Genomic DNA, 18,797 nt, shown 5'->3' with positions numbered 1-18,797 from the left:
CAAACTATAGCTAGGTGTTAGTTGGGAAAGAGTTTCCATTTTTAAAATGTTTCAAAGGGCAGAGAGAGCCACAACAAAACAAAGAAATAGAACTCACCCTTACCTAGTCCTCAGGTCAGAAGAAATATTTAGCTTTCACTACAGTATCTAACCAGTGAAAATAGACCGTGTATTTGAGCTTTTCAGAATAAAATAAATAATTAATACGTTTATAGAACTGCTAGGCACAAAGATTCCTTTCTGGATATGATTGGAAATGCAACTACTTCTTATGTACTTATGATAGTAGTCACAGATATATACTAACCCCAAATGCAGCTATAATGCTAAGACACCAAACAGACTCATACAGATCTCTTGACACCTGTAGAAATGATCAGTGATAGAAAGCCTGGAGTCCTGTCTGTTAGTATCTTTCTGATGTAACATTTTCCAGTACTTAAGACAACTAGTGGCACTATAAGCACCCTATCACATATACTTTTCAACTACAATCTGATTAATTAAAGTGCAAAAGTAACTGCTCAATGGTAGGCTGGTTAGTCCTTTAAGCCTGTGACTTACTGTAGGCCCTCCAAGTGCTGGCTCCATCTGTCAAATGTCTATGCTAGCACACAGAAGCTATTTAAAGTGTTCGTGCTATGATTGGGGCAGATCAGCTGGAAAGAACGGTATTTTTAGCTCTCAGCTAGACCCAGGGTGTTAAATCAGAAGGCACTAAACGTGAAAGCACTCATGTTAATAGAGTTCTCAAGACTGGAAGGAAATGTAAAGGCCAGGGCACTCCAGACCTTGAGATGAGCCAAGGAAGAGCTGGAAAGGATTAGTTGCAGGAAGTGGTCTTGAAAGATTAACAGTGATTTACTGTGGGAAAATGATGGCCTTGGGCTCCTGGAGAAAATGAAGTGGATGTTGTTCCCTATGTTTCATGTGCTATGCAGCCACAGAGCAGTCTGTTACGGGAAATCGAATTCATTTGTATTCGGAGCACCTGAGACAGGGAGGGATTGGCGTGAGGCCATGGCAGAGTGAAAACTGAATTTGCTCTGAGAAACTACCTCAGAGGACACAGTCCCTCTGGCAAGACTGTAAACATACGCCAAAGTGCAATAAGGGTTCAAAACGCCAACCTGAAGCTAAGAGATCTTTTTCTTTTTTCTTTTGGCAGGTCAGACTAAAGTCCTCTGTCACCCAAACTTCCATTTTCTTTTATGAAAAAGCATGTCCCTTTCATACTGGACACTTCTGAAACCAAATCTGCTTTCCAATTACTCTGGCCTATCTTTTGTTCTCCTTAGGCTAAAAGCAGCAGTTCTTAACCTGTGGGTTGTGACCCCTTTGTAACATGAAAATACATCCTGCATATCAGATATTTACATTATGATTCATAACAGTAGCAAAATTACAGTTATGAAGTAGCAATGAAAATAATTTTATGGTTGGGGGGGTCACCACAACATGAGGAACTGTATTAAAGGGTCGTGGCATTAGGAAAGTTGAGAACCACTGGGCTAGAGTTTCCCAGATCTATTTCTAGAAACATTAGTGGTCCACCAGATATTAACAAAAGCATTTTCTGATTTTAAATTCCATGGTCAAATAAATTCCGTTAACAATGAATTAAATGGGATTCCTTTACGTAGGACTTCTCAGAACTTTTAGGGAGCTAATATGCAATGGTGACTTCTAAGACAGATATATCATATGTTATATATTTCAACTGTAATTGACCACAGAACCCTCCTCTTTTTTTTTGGAGGAACAAGTGTTCTCAGGAACATATTATTTAAATGTTGCCACTGGACCAACTACCATGAAGGTGACCATAACCAGGAGTCTGGTCTCTTCCACACTGGGTACAGAGACTGCTTCTTTAACAAGATTCTATTCCAGGGGCGGCACGTGTGGCTCAGTTGGTAAGGTGCTGGCCCCATATACCGAGGGTGGTGGGTTCAAACCCAGCCCCGGCCAAACTGCAACAAAAAAAATAGCCGGGTGTTGTGGCGGGCACCGGTAGTCCCAGCTACTTGGGAGGCTGAGGCAAGAGAATCACTTGGGCTAAAGAGTTGGAGGTTGCTGTGAGCTATGTGATGCCATGGCACTCTACCTAGGGCCATAAAGTGAAACTCTGTCTCTACAAAAAAAAAAGATTCTATTCCGGTTCTTAAACTAGCCACCTGAAGGCTTCCTGAAGAACAGTTCCAGGGGTCCTCAAACTATGGCCCACGGGCCACATGAGGCAGTGTGATTGTATTTGTTCCCATTTTGTTTTTTAACTTCAAAATAAGATATGTGCAGTGTGCATAGGAATTTGTTCATAATTTTTTTTTTTTAAACTATAGTCCGGTCCTCCAACGGTCTGAGGGACAGTGAACTGGCCCCCTTTTTAAAAAGTTTGAGGACCCCTGGCTGTGGAGAGCTGCCCAACTTCTTGTGCTTATCAAGTGAGCCTCAAAGACAGGGACAGATGACATTATCATCTACTTCAGAATATGGCACAAAATAAGGAGAATCAACTAGCTACTTATTATGATGGAAATTACAGAAGATTCTCCCTCAAACACCTCTCCAGTGGCTTAGGAGACAATAGACAGTCACATTAGAGGCAACTGCCTCTCTGAAGTTCCTATGTGCACAGATAATAGTTTGTCTGCCTTTAATTTCTGAGGGTTCAAACCAGATTTCAGCCTCCTGAATGCCTCAGAAAAGGCCTCTAGGGTCATCACATTTAAAAGAGGTATCATAGAAAGAAGCTAATCACTATCCTGCTGAATTTCAAAGCCCTATAAAGAGATTTGTTTGAACACAGAAGATGAATACAATATAGAGCCCTAAAAATTAAAATTAAAAACAAAAAGTTGAAAGGAGAATCAGTGTAACCTGGCTTATTGTACCCTCAATGAATCCCCAACAATAAAAAAAAAAAAAAAAAAAGTTGAAAGGAGGAGGCAGTGTTTTGTTTTTTCCTTCTGTACTAACATATCACCTCCCTTCCTCCAAGCAATACCCCAACTGCAACGGGAGGATGGCTATGTGCTAAAAGCCCCTCATGAGAAACACCAATGGATACAGGCATCACGGCTCACCTTCACTTAAACTCACGAAGGAGAGAGAGCAGCAAGCAAGGTAGGAATCTGAATAGCATGGGTTTCTTCCACTCCTGAGGAATACACTTCAGGCAAACCAAAGCCTTAGGGACTAATAGCTGCTATTGTTTTTCCTCTTGGGATATCACTTTTATATTCTATTACGGTAATAAAATTAACTACAGAGGAGTCTAGAGCTTTTTAATGGTGATTAAAGAAGTTAGGATCATCATATGAAAGCTGACACAGGGCAGTAAAGAAAAAGGTTACCAACTAGGCTTTAATCGACTATGAGGCATTATTTAGTTATAAACATGGGATTCTAAATAAAGAATCTCAGAAAAAAAAACACCCTCCCTTCAATATCAAAGGTTGATCTAAAAGAAGAAATGGTCCTTTCAATTTTTAAGAGACTATGTATCCTTCAAGTGCCATTTCAGTTATTTGATATTTAGGATTTTTTCTTTTTTCTTTTTTTTAAAAGAAGCAAGGTCTGCTCTGTTGTCCAGGCTAGAATACAGTGGCCTGCCTCATCATCACTGCAGTCTCGAACTCCTGGGCTTAAGTGATCCTCCTGCACCAACTCCGGAGCAGCTACGACTATTGACATGTGCCACCATACCTGGTTATTTTTTTTAAAAGATTTTTGTAGAGAAAGACCCATTTTTTTTTTGGAGACAGAGTCTCAAGCTCTCACTCTGGGTAGAGTGATATGGCATCATAGCTAACAGCAACCTCCAACTCTTGAATTCAAGAGAGCCTCTTGCCTCAGTTTTTCTATTTTTATTAAAGATGGGGTTTTGCTTTTGCTCAATCTGGTCTCAAACCTGTGAGCTCAAGCAATCTACCTGCGTTGGCCTCCCAGAGTGCTAGGGATACTGGTGTGAGCCACTGTGCCTGGCCAGAGAAGGAGTCTTGTTAGTTAGTTGCCCAGACTGGTCTTGAAATCCTCACCTCAAGTGGACCTCCTTCCTTTGTCTCCCTAAGTGCTAGGATTATAGCTATGGGTCCCTGCACCCAGCCCAGATACAGGATGTTTAAGTACATGACTAATACATCTTCAACTACTGAAGAATTGAGTAGATACATCAACTCTAGTTTCTTAAATCTGTTAACTTTAAAGTAACATAATACCAGCTCAGCTCCCATAGCACAGTGGTTACGGCGCCAGTCACATACACCGAGGCTGATGGGTTCGAAACTGGCCTGGGCCAGCTAAACAACGACAACTACAACAACAAATAGCCGGGTGTTGAGGCGGGCGCCTGTAGTCCCAGCTACTTGGGAGGCTGATGCAAGAGAATCACTTAAGCCCAGGTGTTTGAGGTTGCTGTGAGCTGTGACGCCACGACACACTACCCAGGGTGGACATAGTGAGACCCTGTCTCAAAAAAAAAAAAAAAGCATAGTATCCTACATCAAAACATACAAAGTTTTCAGCTATGCATGGTGGCTCAGGCCTGTAACCCTAGTGCTTTGGGAAGTTGAAGCAAGAGGATTATTTGAAGTCAGGAAGTTTGAGACCAGCCTGAGAGGAGCAAGGCCCCATCTCTACTATAAGCAGAAAAAATTAGCCAGGTGTAGTGGTATACATTTGCAGTCCCAGCAACTTGGGAGATTGAGGGAGGAGGGTCACTTGAGCCCAGGAATTTAAAGTTGCAATGAACTATGATAATATTACTGCACTCTGGCTGAGGCAACAGAGTGAGACTCCATCTCAAAATAAAACAAACAAAACACATACCAAGTTTTTAAACAGAGGTTTGCAAAATAATGTATCTACCACATAATCACTAGAAAGATGATATATATGGAAAAAAGAGGTAAGATAAAAATTTCAAACATTTAACTTAATTTGCTAAGATGAAAATGAGATATAGAGTTAGTACTCACCAGCATTTAAATGACATTCCTTAATCTGAAACTGAAGTTCATTTTCATTGGGAATATCCTTCCACGTGGCAAGGAAGACCTGGCGCTCTGTATGGGGAAGCAGAGGGAAAGATAGATAAGCACTCTGTCAGTGTTCTGATTTCTGATGCTTTGGACCATTTCTCCTTTGGCATGCTGGCTCTTGCAACACAGCTAGCAACAGGCTGGGACTGCAGCCAGTTCTTAGCTATATGGAAGTGGTCTACACCAGGTCAATTAATCCCAACAGCACTACGATACCATAGAAGAGTTTACATCTGGGGTTTCATTTTGACTCTTCCGTTTTCCTATTTGGGTGACTCTGGATAAATTTTCTAAGCCTTAATTTCTTCATATATAATTACAGCTGTCCTGCCTACCCAAAGAGCTATTGTGAGATTCAAATCAACTAAGTGCAAACACAATTTAATATGTACCATTATAAGCCAATTTTATTAGTGATTTCACTTACTTGTAAGAGAAGAGTGAAATCCCAATAGCCAACATGGAGAGTGCTCATGGCTGATTATAAATCCCTGAATTCTTACCATGAAGCAGTATGAACTTAGTACAGGGCTAAATTTACATGTATTATCTCGTTAAGTCATTATATAATTTATACTTTATGAATATGGAAACTAAAACTCAAAAAGCACCTTGCCAGCAGTACCACACAGAATAAATGGCCCAGCTAGATTCAAATCCACATCTACCTGCCCCCAAACCTCTTACTCTATATCCTGGGGTGACAAGAACATTCAGAGAATGGACATTATGATTTAGAGGTTGATGGCAGAGCAAGAATAATTATGACAAAGAAAAATGAATAATGAGCATTATGAAGAGCTTTAGAGATCCTTTCTCCATTTTTTCCCCAAAATACTAAGAGGTGGGGTTTAAAAGTTTTTGTTACAGGGATATAATGCTTTAGTCAGAGCTTTCAGTGTGCTTGCCACCAGGTCTGTTCACTGTACCCAATAACTAAGGTTTAATCCTTTACCCCCTCACCCTCCCACTTCTTAGTTTCCAATGTCCTTTATGTCTTTTTTGTACCCATGTACACCCATCATTTAGCCCCTACTTATTAGCAAGAACATATGGTGTTTATTTTTCCATTCTTGAGATACTTCCCTTAGGATAATGGTCTCTAGTTCTAAGTTGTTGCAAAATGACATTATTTCATTCCTTTTATGGCTGAGTCATACTCCATGGCATATATATACACACCACATTTTCTTTATCCACTCATGTATGGATAGGCACTTAGGTTGATGCCATACCGTTGCAACTATGAAATGTGCTGTGATAAACATTCAAGTGCAAGTGCCTGTTTGACAAAATGGTTTCTTTTCCTTTGCCTTATCCCATTTTTTTTAAACCTCAAAATAACTTGTACTTCTGGGGTTATGCTCTGACATTCAGAGGAAGGGCAAAGGTATGTTGGGCAGCAGGACAGGAGGGGATGTACTCACCCATTTTGCCATCTTCTACAAAAAGCACATTGAGTGGGATGAGGCAGCTGAAGTAGAAGACATCAATATTGTTTTTCACAGCCACCTGCCAGGAAAGCAATAAGGGAAAATGAGGACATCATGGGAAGCCAGAAAGGAGGATTAGAACAGTCTTGTGTTTAGAAAGAGACCTCCTTATTTCCTCCCCCTTTCAGTCAGCGCAGGCCACCCCAAATCCTACACTGCAAAACATACCCTTCCTTATACCACTGCCATTCAAATGTAACAAAATACAATTCTACCACTCTCCAGGAGGTCTGTCTTCAAGGCCACTTCTATGCCCAGAATTATCTTTTCAGTTATTTTTTGTTTTTATGATTAATTAGTAGCTGCTACCACTAAGTATCCACTAATGATATTATTTCTAATTCTTATTATAACTCTCTCAGGCAAAGTCGTTATCATTCTTCTCTTTTTTTTTTTTTTTACAGATAAGGAAACTGAGGTTCAGAGAGACTAAGTAAAATCCAGAGTCATGTAACTAAAACACAGAAGAACGAGGATTTAAACTTGTCTGAGTCTAAACCTTAGTTTTTATTTTCTTCCTCAATAACAATTGCCAGATTGCCTCCTTTCTTTTTTGTTTTTAAAGGTATCAGTTTTAAAGTTGTTTATTTACGAAACCTTATTTCGTAGATCCTATAGTTGGAAAAAGCTTGTTGGGTCAAACACTGGTAAACTTGATGGCTATAAGAAAGGAAAAACCTCTTTAAGCAGGCAAAGAAATGAGTTTTCCTCTCATAATACAACATCTACATTATGATTCCACCATGGTCTGCTTAATTCAGGGCATGCTGTTTTTAAAAAAGCTACGATAGGGCGGTGCCTGTGGCTCAGTCGGTAGGACGCCGGCCCCATATACCGAGGGTGGCGGGTTCAAACCCGGCCCCGGCCAAACTGCAACCAAAAAATAGCCGGGCGTTGTGGCGGGCGCCTGTAGTCCCAGCTACTCGGGAGGCTGAGGCAAGAGAATCGCTTAAGCCCAGGAGTTGGAGGTTGCTGTGAGCTGTGTGAGGCCATGGCACTCTACCGAGGGCCATAAAGTGAGACTCTGTCTCTACAAAAAAAAAAAATAATAAAATAAAAAAGCTACGATATACTTTCATTCAGGGCATCACCGGTGTATACATTCAGGAACAGGCAGACTCCACTGCAGCAGATTACAAGACCCATATACTGTAAGGAGAGAGAGTGGGAGGAGAATTGCTCTAAACCATCACCTCCCACTGGTTTCTGTCACTAGTGACTTTCCTATCTATGCTCTTGGCACTGCAGGAAAACATTTCTCTGGGAAAGGACCGTGAACAGTAACCATACCTATTTCTTTCTCATTCTGCTCTAAAAAGATAAAGGAAAAAAGTGCTTGTCGGGAACTACTATTCCCCTTCCTGGACTTTAATGGCAAATGTCCACATTTCAGTAGCCTACTTGTTTCTTCATCAAAACTTTGGCTATGAGTCCAAACATCCTCTTTCCAAAGTACTTCTTTTACATTTATTATCAGCTTATCTTCCTGATCTTAAACAGTATCTTTATTTTTCTACTCTGCAATTATTTGGTTATGTCTACCTGACAGTCTTTCTGCTCTCTCTCCCAGGAGAATCCATGCAATTATTTTCCTTGCTTTTAACCTGCCAAATAATGAAGCCTAGGAGTTTCTAACCTATACCACATATCCTGATGCCCAAAATACTGTGATAGCAGGATTCTCAAAAAGCTTGACTCTGGTGAATTTAAGGAGTATAACTAATTCCAGAAAAGAAGGGACTTAAGATATTAAGATGTACCAGAGCACTACTTTCAAAGATTTGTGCCACCTATGGGCTTCTGGGAAAGAGGTATTTTCTTATTTTTGCAGGTTTTTTTTTTTTTGGCCAGGGCCAGGTTTGAACCCACCACCTCCAGTATATGGGGCCGGCGCCCTACTCCTTGAGCCACAGGCGCTGCCCGAAAGAGGTATTTTCTAATTCATCTGGTACTTGGTAGATGAATTACAGAGAAAAGAGAATTTTATTTCACAAAAGGGTACCAAGAAGATACTGGAGACAGTGCCAGGCGTGGTAAGGACATTTAGGAGTGAAAACTGGTGAGACGGGGTAAGCTAGTAATGGGTCACATAAAGGTCTCACAATGTGAAATATGAGTGATTATTATTACTATCATTTTGTTTTTTTGTTTGTTTCTAAGAAACAGGGTCCCACTCTGTCGCCCAGGCAGGAGTACAGTGGTGTAATCACAGCTCACTATAGCACTGAATTCCTGGGCCCAAGAAATCCCCCTGCCTCAGCTTCCAAGTAGCTGGGATTCACAGGCATGTGCCACCATGCTCAGCTAATTAAGAAAATAAAAAATAAAAAAACTTTTATAGAGACAGGGGTCTCACTATATTGCCAGGGTTGGTCTTGACTCTTGGCCTCAAACAGTCCTCTTACTGTGGCCTCCAAAAGTGCAGGGATTCCAAGTTTGAGCCACTAGGTCAGGGTCCCTGCCATCATCTTTGAATATAAAGCAGTCATATCCCACAAGGTGCCACTCATTCAAACATTTATTAATTTTTATTACATCTCAAACATTTGAGATATAAGGATACAGAAAAATAGAATCCTTGTCCTGCAGAAGATAATATTAGTATGTAGCTTTTTTGAGACAGACTGTTGCTTTGTCACCCAGGCTAGAGTGCTACAGCCTCAGCCTAGCTCACAGCAACCTCAAAATCCTGGGCTCAAGCAGTCCTCCTACCTCAGCCTCCTGAGTGGCTAGGGACTACAGGCATGCACCACAATGCCTGGCTAGTTTTTCCATTTTTAGTAGGGATGGGGTCTTCCTTTGCTTAGGTTGGTCTCAAACTCCAGATCTCAAGTGATCCTCCCGCCTTAGCCTTCCAGAGTGCTAGGATTACAGGTGTAAGCCAATGCAGTCCGCCAATATTAGTAGTTCTTAACCAGACTTATATCAGGGCTGAGAGTGGTGGCTTATGCTTGTAATCCAAGAACTTTGGGAGGCTGAGGATCACTTGAGGTCAGAAGTTTAAGAATAGCGTGGACATCTCTACAAAAAAAAAAAAAAAAAAAAAAAAGTTAGCCTGGTGTGGCGATGTGCACCTGTAGTCCCAACTATTCAGGAGGCTAAGGCAGAAGGATCCCTCGTGCCCAGGAATTCAAAACAGACTCACTCCAGTGCCTCCCCACCCCAATATAAAAGAATTATAATCACTCTCTCTCCTCCTTTCTCTCTCTCCCTCCCCTTCTCCCCCCACCCCTTGGTGCTGCTCCGCAGCATCCCTCCCTTGCCAATAAAAACCTTTTGTACTTAAAAAAAAATTACAATCTTTACATCTGGGATCTGGCATGAGTTATTTGGAGAAAAGTTCCCAGAAAGATTATCCAGATAAGCAATTAATTTAGAAAAATGTTGTCTAAGAAGTTTGAATGGACTTGTAAACATTTTGTTCTTCTGGGGAACTTACTATGCCAATAGGATCCTTAAACAAGGACAGGACATAAAACTCTCCTTTAGGTCAGTGAGGCTAAATTGTTCTGTCCTGTAGACTCTTTTGATAAACAGATGAAAAGCATCAATTCTCCTGCTAGAGAATGCACACGCAACTTTTTGACATATAATTTCAGTTTTGGGATACTCTGAGGACTATCCTGGGACTTCTGCTCTATAATAATTCTCTGTGAAGCTGGGCCACCTATACCAGAGGCAGCAGATACAGTTGTTCAGAGCAATGAACACCTGATTTTACATTCTAATTCTGACAGTAGAGATACAACAGTAGTAAACTCATAGGGTTGTTATGAGTATAATAATCTAATATTTGCAAAGCACAGCAAACAGTATCTCCCAATAGATGCTATAACAAGTGTTTGTTCAGCAAAAAAAATACCTTCTTTCACCATCTGTTTTACCTTTTAACTTAGAACTTTTCATAATTATGAACAACCACATTAGACTTATTCCTGAAATTTTACACATGCTTAAATGCAGTAATACTATTATGCTAAAAAGAGATCAGAAGAGATTTTTTAAAATGCTTATTGACAAATTGTTAGCTTAATGGTTCTTTTTGCTATTGTGCCTTGGCAAATTATCACTTCTTTATAGATCAACTGTACAGGGCAGCTAGTGGGGAAAGCATTTCATCTTTTTCATTAGCTTTTCAAATTCTTTATTTTGAAGCTCTCAAATTTTTACTCTTGGCTAGAACTGCATTCATTTCGAGAATATATAGATCTCTTGGATCTGACTTCTGCCTACCTCTCAAGACCATTTCCATAACTCAACCACATCAGAATATTACTTCTTGTTCTCCAAACACTGAAACTCACAGCTCTGTGCCCTTTTCACATGTTGTTCTTTCTGCTTAATATATGCTTCTCTTTAAGCTTTGACTATATGGAAAACACCTATTTAACCTTAAGGTTTAGCTCAAGCTTGAAATTCTACCCCTTTTCCACAGCACCCAATGCATACACCTGTAAGACACTGAGCTCCTTGAATGCCTAAGTAGAGCGGCTGTTGTTCATTTTTACTGGCATACTGCCTGACTCAATAGATACTTGTTGCATGAAATTAAGGGAAAGATGTTGAGCAAAAAAACACTAGTTTCTCAACCTTTTTCTACTCTACCTCTACATCATTCATATGCGTAACATAGTCACATCAGTAACATCTCTCATTAGGCACACTGATTCTCAATGAGGCAGGGATGAGGGATGGCATCACATGTGGGTTCTTTTGCTTTCAAATAATGTAATATCTACATGTTAAGGAAGAAAACATAGATAGTGAATCACAACCTTAAGAATGTTAGATTCTCCAAGGATCTCCAATGATATGCCACAACCATTCTTTGGGTGTTAAAGAGAACCAAGGGAAAAACACAGTATGAAACCAGTTCAATCCTGATTCTGATGTTGACAACTCTTATTAAATAGAACTGAATCAGCCTTAAAAAAACATGATATTGATTGCTACCTGAGTGAAGGAGAAAAGAAAAAAGAAGGGGGAGTTTCTTGTTTCTTATTTTAAAATTTACTATCCCAACTGGTACTGTATAGAAGATGTAAATCCACACAAAATGAAGAAGAATTATTTTCCAAGAGCTTTAACATCACACACGGCTTGCCTATAAGAAATCAATGATCGGGCTGCGCGCAGTGGCTCACGCCTGTAATCCTAGCACTCTGGGAGGCTAAGGTGGGTGGACTGCCTGAGTTCATGGGTTCAAGACCAGCCCAAGCAAGAGCAAGACCCTCGTCTGTAAAAACAGACAGGCGTTGTGGTGGGCACCTTTAGTCCCAGCTACTCAGGAGGCTGAGGCAAGAGAATCGCTTGAGCCCAAGAGTTTGAGGTTGCTGTGAGCTGTGACATCATAGCACTCTACCAAGGGTGACAAAGTGAGACTCTGCCCCCACCCCCCAAAATCAATGATCACATATATATCCAACTGCCTATTTAATATCTTCATTTGAATAACTAATAGATATCCAATGGGGAACATGCACAAAATTAAACTGTTGATCTCCCCTTCTCAACCCAAAACAGAACCTCCTGCAGCCTTTCCCAACTCCGTAAATGAACTCTGCAAAGCCTTGTAACACTCTCCCATCCATCCCTCCACACCTCCCCCTCTATAACGCCTAGCTTTTCCAGTCTATTCTCAACATAGCCACAGTGATCTTAAAATGTAGGTCAGCTCATAAATATTTACCTGTCTAAATCTCCAATGACTTCCCATCACACTTGGAATAAATACCAAAGTGACAATTGCCTATAATGTGAACCTATTACCTCTTTGACGTCAAGTGCTAATACTTTCTCCCTTGCTAGCCCTACTCCAGCCAAGAAGCTTGCTATTGTTCCTTGCATATACTTGGTACGCTCCTACTTCAGGGCCTTTTGCATTTGCTGTCTTGTCTCAAATGCTCTTCCTCCAGAAATTCACATGATCCATTCCCTGCCTCTTTTAAGTCTTTGCTTTAATCAAACACTATCTTCTCAGTTAGGTCTTCCATAACTAATGCATTTATAAAGTTGAACCACCCAACCTTGAACCCCACGGCTCCCTATCCCCAGTTTTATTTTTTCATTGCTCCCCCCATCTGACATACTATTTTACCTTTTTGTACCAGTAAACATACACACAGGGGTATGTCCCCATGGCACACAACCCATCTTTGGTGGAATACAAATTCCACAATGGAAGGGATTTTTGTCTTCTGTTTGCCACAGTATTCTCAGTTTCTGGATTAGTGGCTGCACAGAGTAGGTGCTAAATAAGAATAATGATTGAAAAGTAAGTTTCTGACCCCATTTGGGTTTCAACAAGATAGGAACTAACAGATTCCAAAAGGATAGTAATTCTCAACTTTTTCTATGGTACTTCCCTTAGCAGAAGAGTAAAGTGTGGACACACACTGGGCAGGTGGTGGGGGAAAGTCAGGATAGGGTACAACACGAAGTAGCCTGCAATAAGGACATCATCTCTTTGAAGTTCCACAATAAATTCCATAATGCATCCACACGTGTTATAACATGCAAATGTGCAATGTGTATTTCTTTACCTTAAAGAACCCCTATCTCGGTGGGTCATGACCAACTGGTGGTTCTTAAAATCGACTGAGTTAGTGAAAAACTAGCTTGGAAAAAAAAGGAATAGAAAATATCACAACACAGTACATCTTATGAAAAGTAAGTAATGTTTCCTACAACTGTTCGCTTTTATGTACGTACTGCGTGTGCACACTCCACATATAATACAACTTACTGTAAGGTGCAGTCAAAAATGTATAAAGCCACAGTACTCACACATCAAATTAAAAGCAAGCAATGAACTCCAAGGGGGTTCAGTGACTGAAGGAACAGAATGCACACTTCAGCAGCTGCTTTGAGGATGGTCCAGAGCAGATCACAGATGCTACCAAGAAGCACATTACCTAATCCTGTTACTCTGGTATGTCACGTGCAATATGTGCCCATAACAATATTAACTTACTACTCAGAGACATCAATAGGAAAAGCAAATAGATTATAAGGCACTTTGAAAACACAAAAGCAGGCTACAAAGCCTTAATAATAATAATGATTTTTAAAAGTTACTTTCAGTGGCTGCTGTGGAAAGAGCAGCCTGTCAGTTTCAGCCTGTAACCACCAATTAGTTTCTTTCCAGAGTACAGGAAGCCTGCTGCAGGAGCTGCAACCTCTTTAAGGCAGCACAGCTGGAGATGAACAGACTAAATTAATATTTTAACCTTGTTCCAGTATACTCAAAAGTACTATAAAAAGGTCCAAGAAAAACTCAGTCTGAACTCTGGCAAATGAGGCCTCACACCACACCTCTCACCACAGGAGGCACAGCCGTAAGAAAAACCAAGCCAAGTAGTAAGGCTGGAGATTGTATCATTTACTCTTCCATGATGTCACTTGTGACCTTTCCAAGTCTCTGAAGAATATTTATTTCCCCTTTATTCCTCCTCTCCATTTAGCTTTTGGAAAGATTATTTGCAGGCTGGTCCAAGCTAGGACCAGGCGGTGACGTCAATCAACTCCAGTTCTCTGAGGAATGATGATTCAGATGTGTTTTAAGCACCACACAACCTAGTCATCAGATTCTAGAGGAATGGCTCTGAGTGACAGGTATTTAATGACATGACTCCAACCGTGTGATATATCATCTGAGACTAGAACAGAAGTGGCCTTTCCTGCTCACTACTAGAGTTATATCGACCTATACCTCTGCATTCCTAGTTAATGCCAAAAAATACTTACCTTAAGTTTAAAACTAATTTCAAACTCTATTGATCAATAAATCATCTAGGAATTCCCAGAGGTACTCTGACAAAACAGAAAGGTCTACCTATGATATTGGACATCTCAGTATAGTAAAAACATAGCAGAAATACTCACTGAAACCCACCACAGAAAATGTCAATTTACTTTCCTTATGGTGCTAATTAAAGTTTAACCTGAATAGCATCTTTAGTTCACTCCCAAGGCTAGGATTCAAACAAGAACCCTCTTTTCTTTTTTCTGTTTATTTACATTTATATAATTTTGTGGCCAAATACATAAATCTTTCAAGCAGATTTTTGTACATGGGTTTATTTGGTTTCCACTTTTTCCCTTCACAAAATTAAAAAGGCTTAAAATTTAGTAACAATAACAATGTTTAAGATAAGGACTAATAAACTTTTTATAAAAAAGTTTATAGTTAAAAAAAGTTTTGTTAAACTTTTTTGTTTAACTAAAACCTCATAGAGAACAAAAGAAGAGAAATACATTCAGAAAAGAAATCAGACAATTCCTGCAATGAAATATTGAGCAATAACAATAATAATAATGAAAAAAGTAACATTTACATTGTCAGATAAGAGTATGTCTATCATAGAATGCTTTGGCTCTGAGATTCAGTATGGAGTCATGAACCCTCTTTCTATAGTCTTTCTTAAGTCTATCTAATAGGTCAGATGGATAACATGATAGCTGAGCATCCCTCAAAAAGTGCCAACCTGTTATTCACCCTAGATAAAAGCCACACTTGTTTATTCTGAGAAGGTTTTAGGACATTGTTCACTGTTAAGAGCGTGTGGACAGTGAAACCATTTATAAAGTTTTATCCTTCTGATAAAAGCAGTGATTTCATGTCCTAAGGACAGCAACATGTATTTCAGCATTTAAAGTTTCCATATTTAAATGGCTCTCAGAACCAGAAAGTAAAGCTTTAAACAGAACCCCCAGATGATTTCTAAAATTATAAATTCTCTAGTAGTACATATAATTATTGAGCTTTAAAAAGACAATGAGGTCTTAAGAACCAATCTCTCCTAGTAGATTTTGGTTTGAAAGGAGGCGAACAGAAACCAAAAGATACTGAAATTGTAATACTATGACTTTTCTTAGAGTCCCCTTTCTGGCACAAGACATACCTGTTCTCTCCAAAGCTCTCAAATAATTTAGACCATGAATTAGAACACACACAGATTAAATCTCTAGAATACTAAAGAGAAGACTGCAAAGTATATGGATAGACATTGGTTTAAAAGACTTTTAGATTAAACTGTCAAAATCCTGATTTGTGCAGAAGTAAATCAGAATGATGAACTTTAGGGCTGTCCACTGGGAGAAGTCCAAAGTGGAGCATTAGAATTACTGGAATAAAATTCTGCAACTCTTCTGCAACTTAAATTAGGTTCTCAATTATTGCTTTAAAAGAGAATTCCCCCCTCCCTCAAAGCCATTTGGAAAAAGGGTAGCAAGGTCACAATTTTCTGCTCTCTGTAGAGGGCAGAAAAATCAGCCCATGGGTAGCCATCACCAAGGCCACCTGACCCAGGGAGGGATGTCAGGCTAACTTTACACCTTCAAAGTGCCAACACAATCTCCAGTGATTATCAGTTTAGGGCACTCAACCTTTTTACTCTTTATCTCTTAATTTATGAACAATCACACTCATTGCCACCACAATAAACTTCAAAAACCTAGAATTGGGGAGGTGCTCGACCATTACTTTCTTTTTTCCTTTTAAAGTCAAAAGTTAGACTGTTTGGGGCAGCGCCTGTAGTGCAGTGGGTAGGGTGCCGGCCACATACACCAAGGCTGGTGGGTTCGAACCTGGCCCCAGCCAGCTAAAACAACAATGACAACTGCAACAACAACAACAAAAATAGCTGGGCATTGTGGTGCGCGCCTGTAGTCCCAATTACTTAGGAGACTGAGGCAAGAGAATAGCTTAAGCCCAAGAGTTTGAGGTTGCTGTGAGCTGTGATGCCTCAGCACTCTATCCAAGGCAACAGTTTGAGACTTTGTTTAAAAAAAAAAATGTTAGACTGTTTTGGGTTTGAAAACATTATTTTCTTAAAGCAAATAATTGAGCAATGAGACATAAACAATATCCCTCGGCAAAAGACAATCTTTTTTGCCTTTCCCTTTAAAGTTTGCCTCCTTGCTACTTTACATCTATCAGGATTATGAAAAAGACAGGCTTCTTTCTGGGTGCACAGTAAAAGGGGTTTGATACTTATAGAGCATCCTTAAACTTCCTCATTTACTTTGAGCTTGAGCTTCCAAATTTACTCAAAATAGTAATCAAAATAGACTTAGGCCCTTAGGATAATAGTTTTAATAGTTTCATGGTAGCAATTTGTTTTAAAGAAGCACAGAGATCTGTATTAGCAATAGAAAAATATTACCCAAACGTCAGCATGGTAACATGTTCTACTTTCCTAGTCACCTCCAATCTTGGAAATAGGGCCCGTTAATGTTCTGTTATCTTGCCTTTTCTAATATAGATAACAGAGTACAGGAAGCAATAGCTTCTAATGTTTGCTCTGCTTACTCAAGAAACTGTAAATTTGTGATAGTAGTCCTTAGAACTTGGAACTGGGAAGGGTGTTAAATCAGAGTCAGAAGCTAGACTGCAAGGCCACTGAGAAACAACACGCGGTGGTTGTGTTTATGGATACTCTGCTAAAACGAAGACCCAGCCTTGCTGAGTTCCGTTCAAGAACTAGATGAATCTGACATTGGTAAAATGAAAGTAGAAAGACTTGTTCAGCAATAAAGACTACTGTGTGCCAGGCATCGTTCCAGGCAATGGGATATGTATCACTGTGGGTTAAAAAAACAGACAAAAACTGCTGCCCTTTTAGAGCTTGTGTTCTAGCGGGAGGGGGCAGAAAAGTGATAATGAATAAGTAAATTAAATACTATTTAAAATGTATTATAGTAAGTACTATGAGGAAAAATAGGGGTAAAGAGGATTGGGAATAATGTAGTGAAATGAGGAGGCCTTATTATAAAAAGGCACTATTTTAAAAATGTATTGATACATAATATTTGTACATATTTATGGAATACATGTGATATTCTGATACATGCATAGAACGTGTAATGATCAAGTCAGGGTAATAGGGTATCCATCACCTCCAGCATCTATCATTTCTTGGTGGTGGGAATGTTTCAAATTCACTCTTTGAACAATTTTGAAACATACAATACATTGTTGCTAACTGTAGTCACTCTACTAGGCTAGCAAACATTAGAATGTATTATTCCCTCTAAGTGCATGTTTGCACCCACCCATTAACCAACCTCTATTCATTCCCCATCCCAAACACACATCCTTTCCAGCCTCTGGTAACTATCAACCTGAAGGAAGGAAGGAAGCAAGCAAGCAAGCCACACTGCTGTGAAGATGGGGGAAGGCACACTCCAGACAAGGGAAACAGTCAATTAAAGGCCCTGAGGTGGCAAGGCAGCATACCTATTCCAGGATTAGTGGCTCCAGGGAAGGGGAGGAGTAGCAGGTGAGGTACGGAGGGAGCGGGAAGGCACAGTTAGATTACATCAGGTCTTGCAGACCACTGTTAGGATTTTGGCATTTCTGCTTAAAAAACTATTAATGTTAAGTTCTTCCAGATTGGCAGTATAAGCCTGAGTATGGTGGTACAGCATCAAGTACTTTTACAACTCTGATAGGACTACACCTATGTCAACGGCCTCACAAACCACCCAGGGCAAGGGGAAAATAATGCTAAAATACATTCCATTTGTTCCTGCTCCAGGGTAGCTTCTCCATTCTACAAGTTTTATATGGTTCAGCATCTATAGCTCAGTGGTTAGAGCACTGGTCACATGCACCGGGGCTGGTGGGTTCAAATCCAGCCTGGGCCTACTAAACAAAAAAATAGCCAGGTGTTGTGGTGGATACCTGTAGTCCCAGCTACTCAGGAGGCTGAGGCAAGAGAATCACTCGAGCCTAAGAGTTTGAGGTTGCTGTGAGCTTATGACACCACCGCACTTTACCAAGGGTGACATAGTAAAAAAAAAAAAAAGATAAAAAACTTTATATGTTAGACAAAATAAATCAGGAACTTACAGCAAATGTGTATGTTAACCAACACTTTACTATTTATAAGCCTTTATTACAAGTCCCTAATCAACTTTTCTAGCAGCCTGCAACTTCAGAAACAGTCAGCAACTTCGTAAGTCTATTCAGCCTGTCTCACAGATAAGCTCCCCAAATTCTAAAAATTTACCCTCAATAGTTTCTGTGAGACCTATTAGAAGGAAAAAAACAAAACAACAAAAAAAATTATTCCAAAGGCATCAATCTTTCTCTTTTCTCCTTTAATGACAGCTTTATATACTGACTGATGTGCCCCTGGTTACACCTGTCACACCTTGGAATACTACTATTTATATTAATAGTTGGGGGTGGGGTGGGAGGAGTAGAGGTGACAGATGACTCATGAGCTATTGTTTGCTGTATAGGGCTTATTGTTGA

The 18,797-nt window shown here is 39.9% G+C and overlaps 1 protein-coding gene across 5 annotated transcripts in view; it reads right to left on the bottom strand.

The window, feature by feature from the left end:
• The window catches only part of AP2B1 (adaptor related protein complex 2 subunit beta 1), a 135,315-nt gene that overhangs the window by 11,426 nt on the left and 105,092 nt on the right, over nt 1-18,797 (bottom strand). For all 5 annotated transcript variants that reach the window (XM_053569850.1, XM_053569854.1, XM_053569849.1 and 2 more), the window contains 2 exons: nt 6,470-6,554; nt 4,980-5,066 (listed from right to left, as the gene is read on the bottom strand). In XM_053569850.1, coding sequence (XP_053425825.1) covers nt 4,980-5,066; nt 6,470-6,554 — 172 coding nt within the window. The remainder of the gene's footprint in view (nt 1-4,979; nt 5,067-6,469; nt 6,555-18,797) is intronic.

Source organism: Nycticebus coucang, chromosome 18, assembly GCF_027406575.1.
Source record: "Nycticebus coucang isolate mNycCou1 chromosome 18, mNycCou1.pri, whole genome shotgun sequence".
Lineage (NCBI taxonomy): Eukaryota > Metazoa > Chordata > Mammalia > Primates > Lorisidae > Nycticebus > Nycticebus coucang.
Note: the sequence above shows the minus strand (reverse complement) of the source record. Positions and strands in the feature narration are given on the sequence as shown.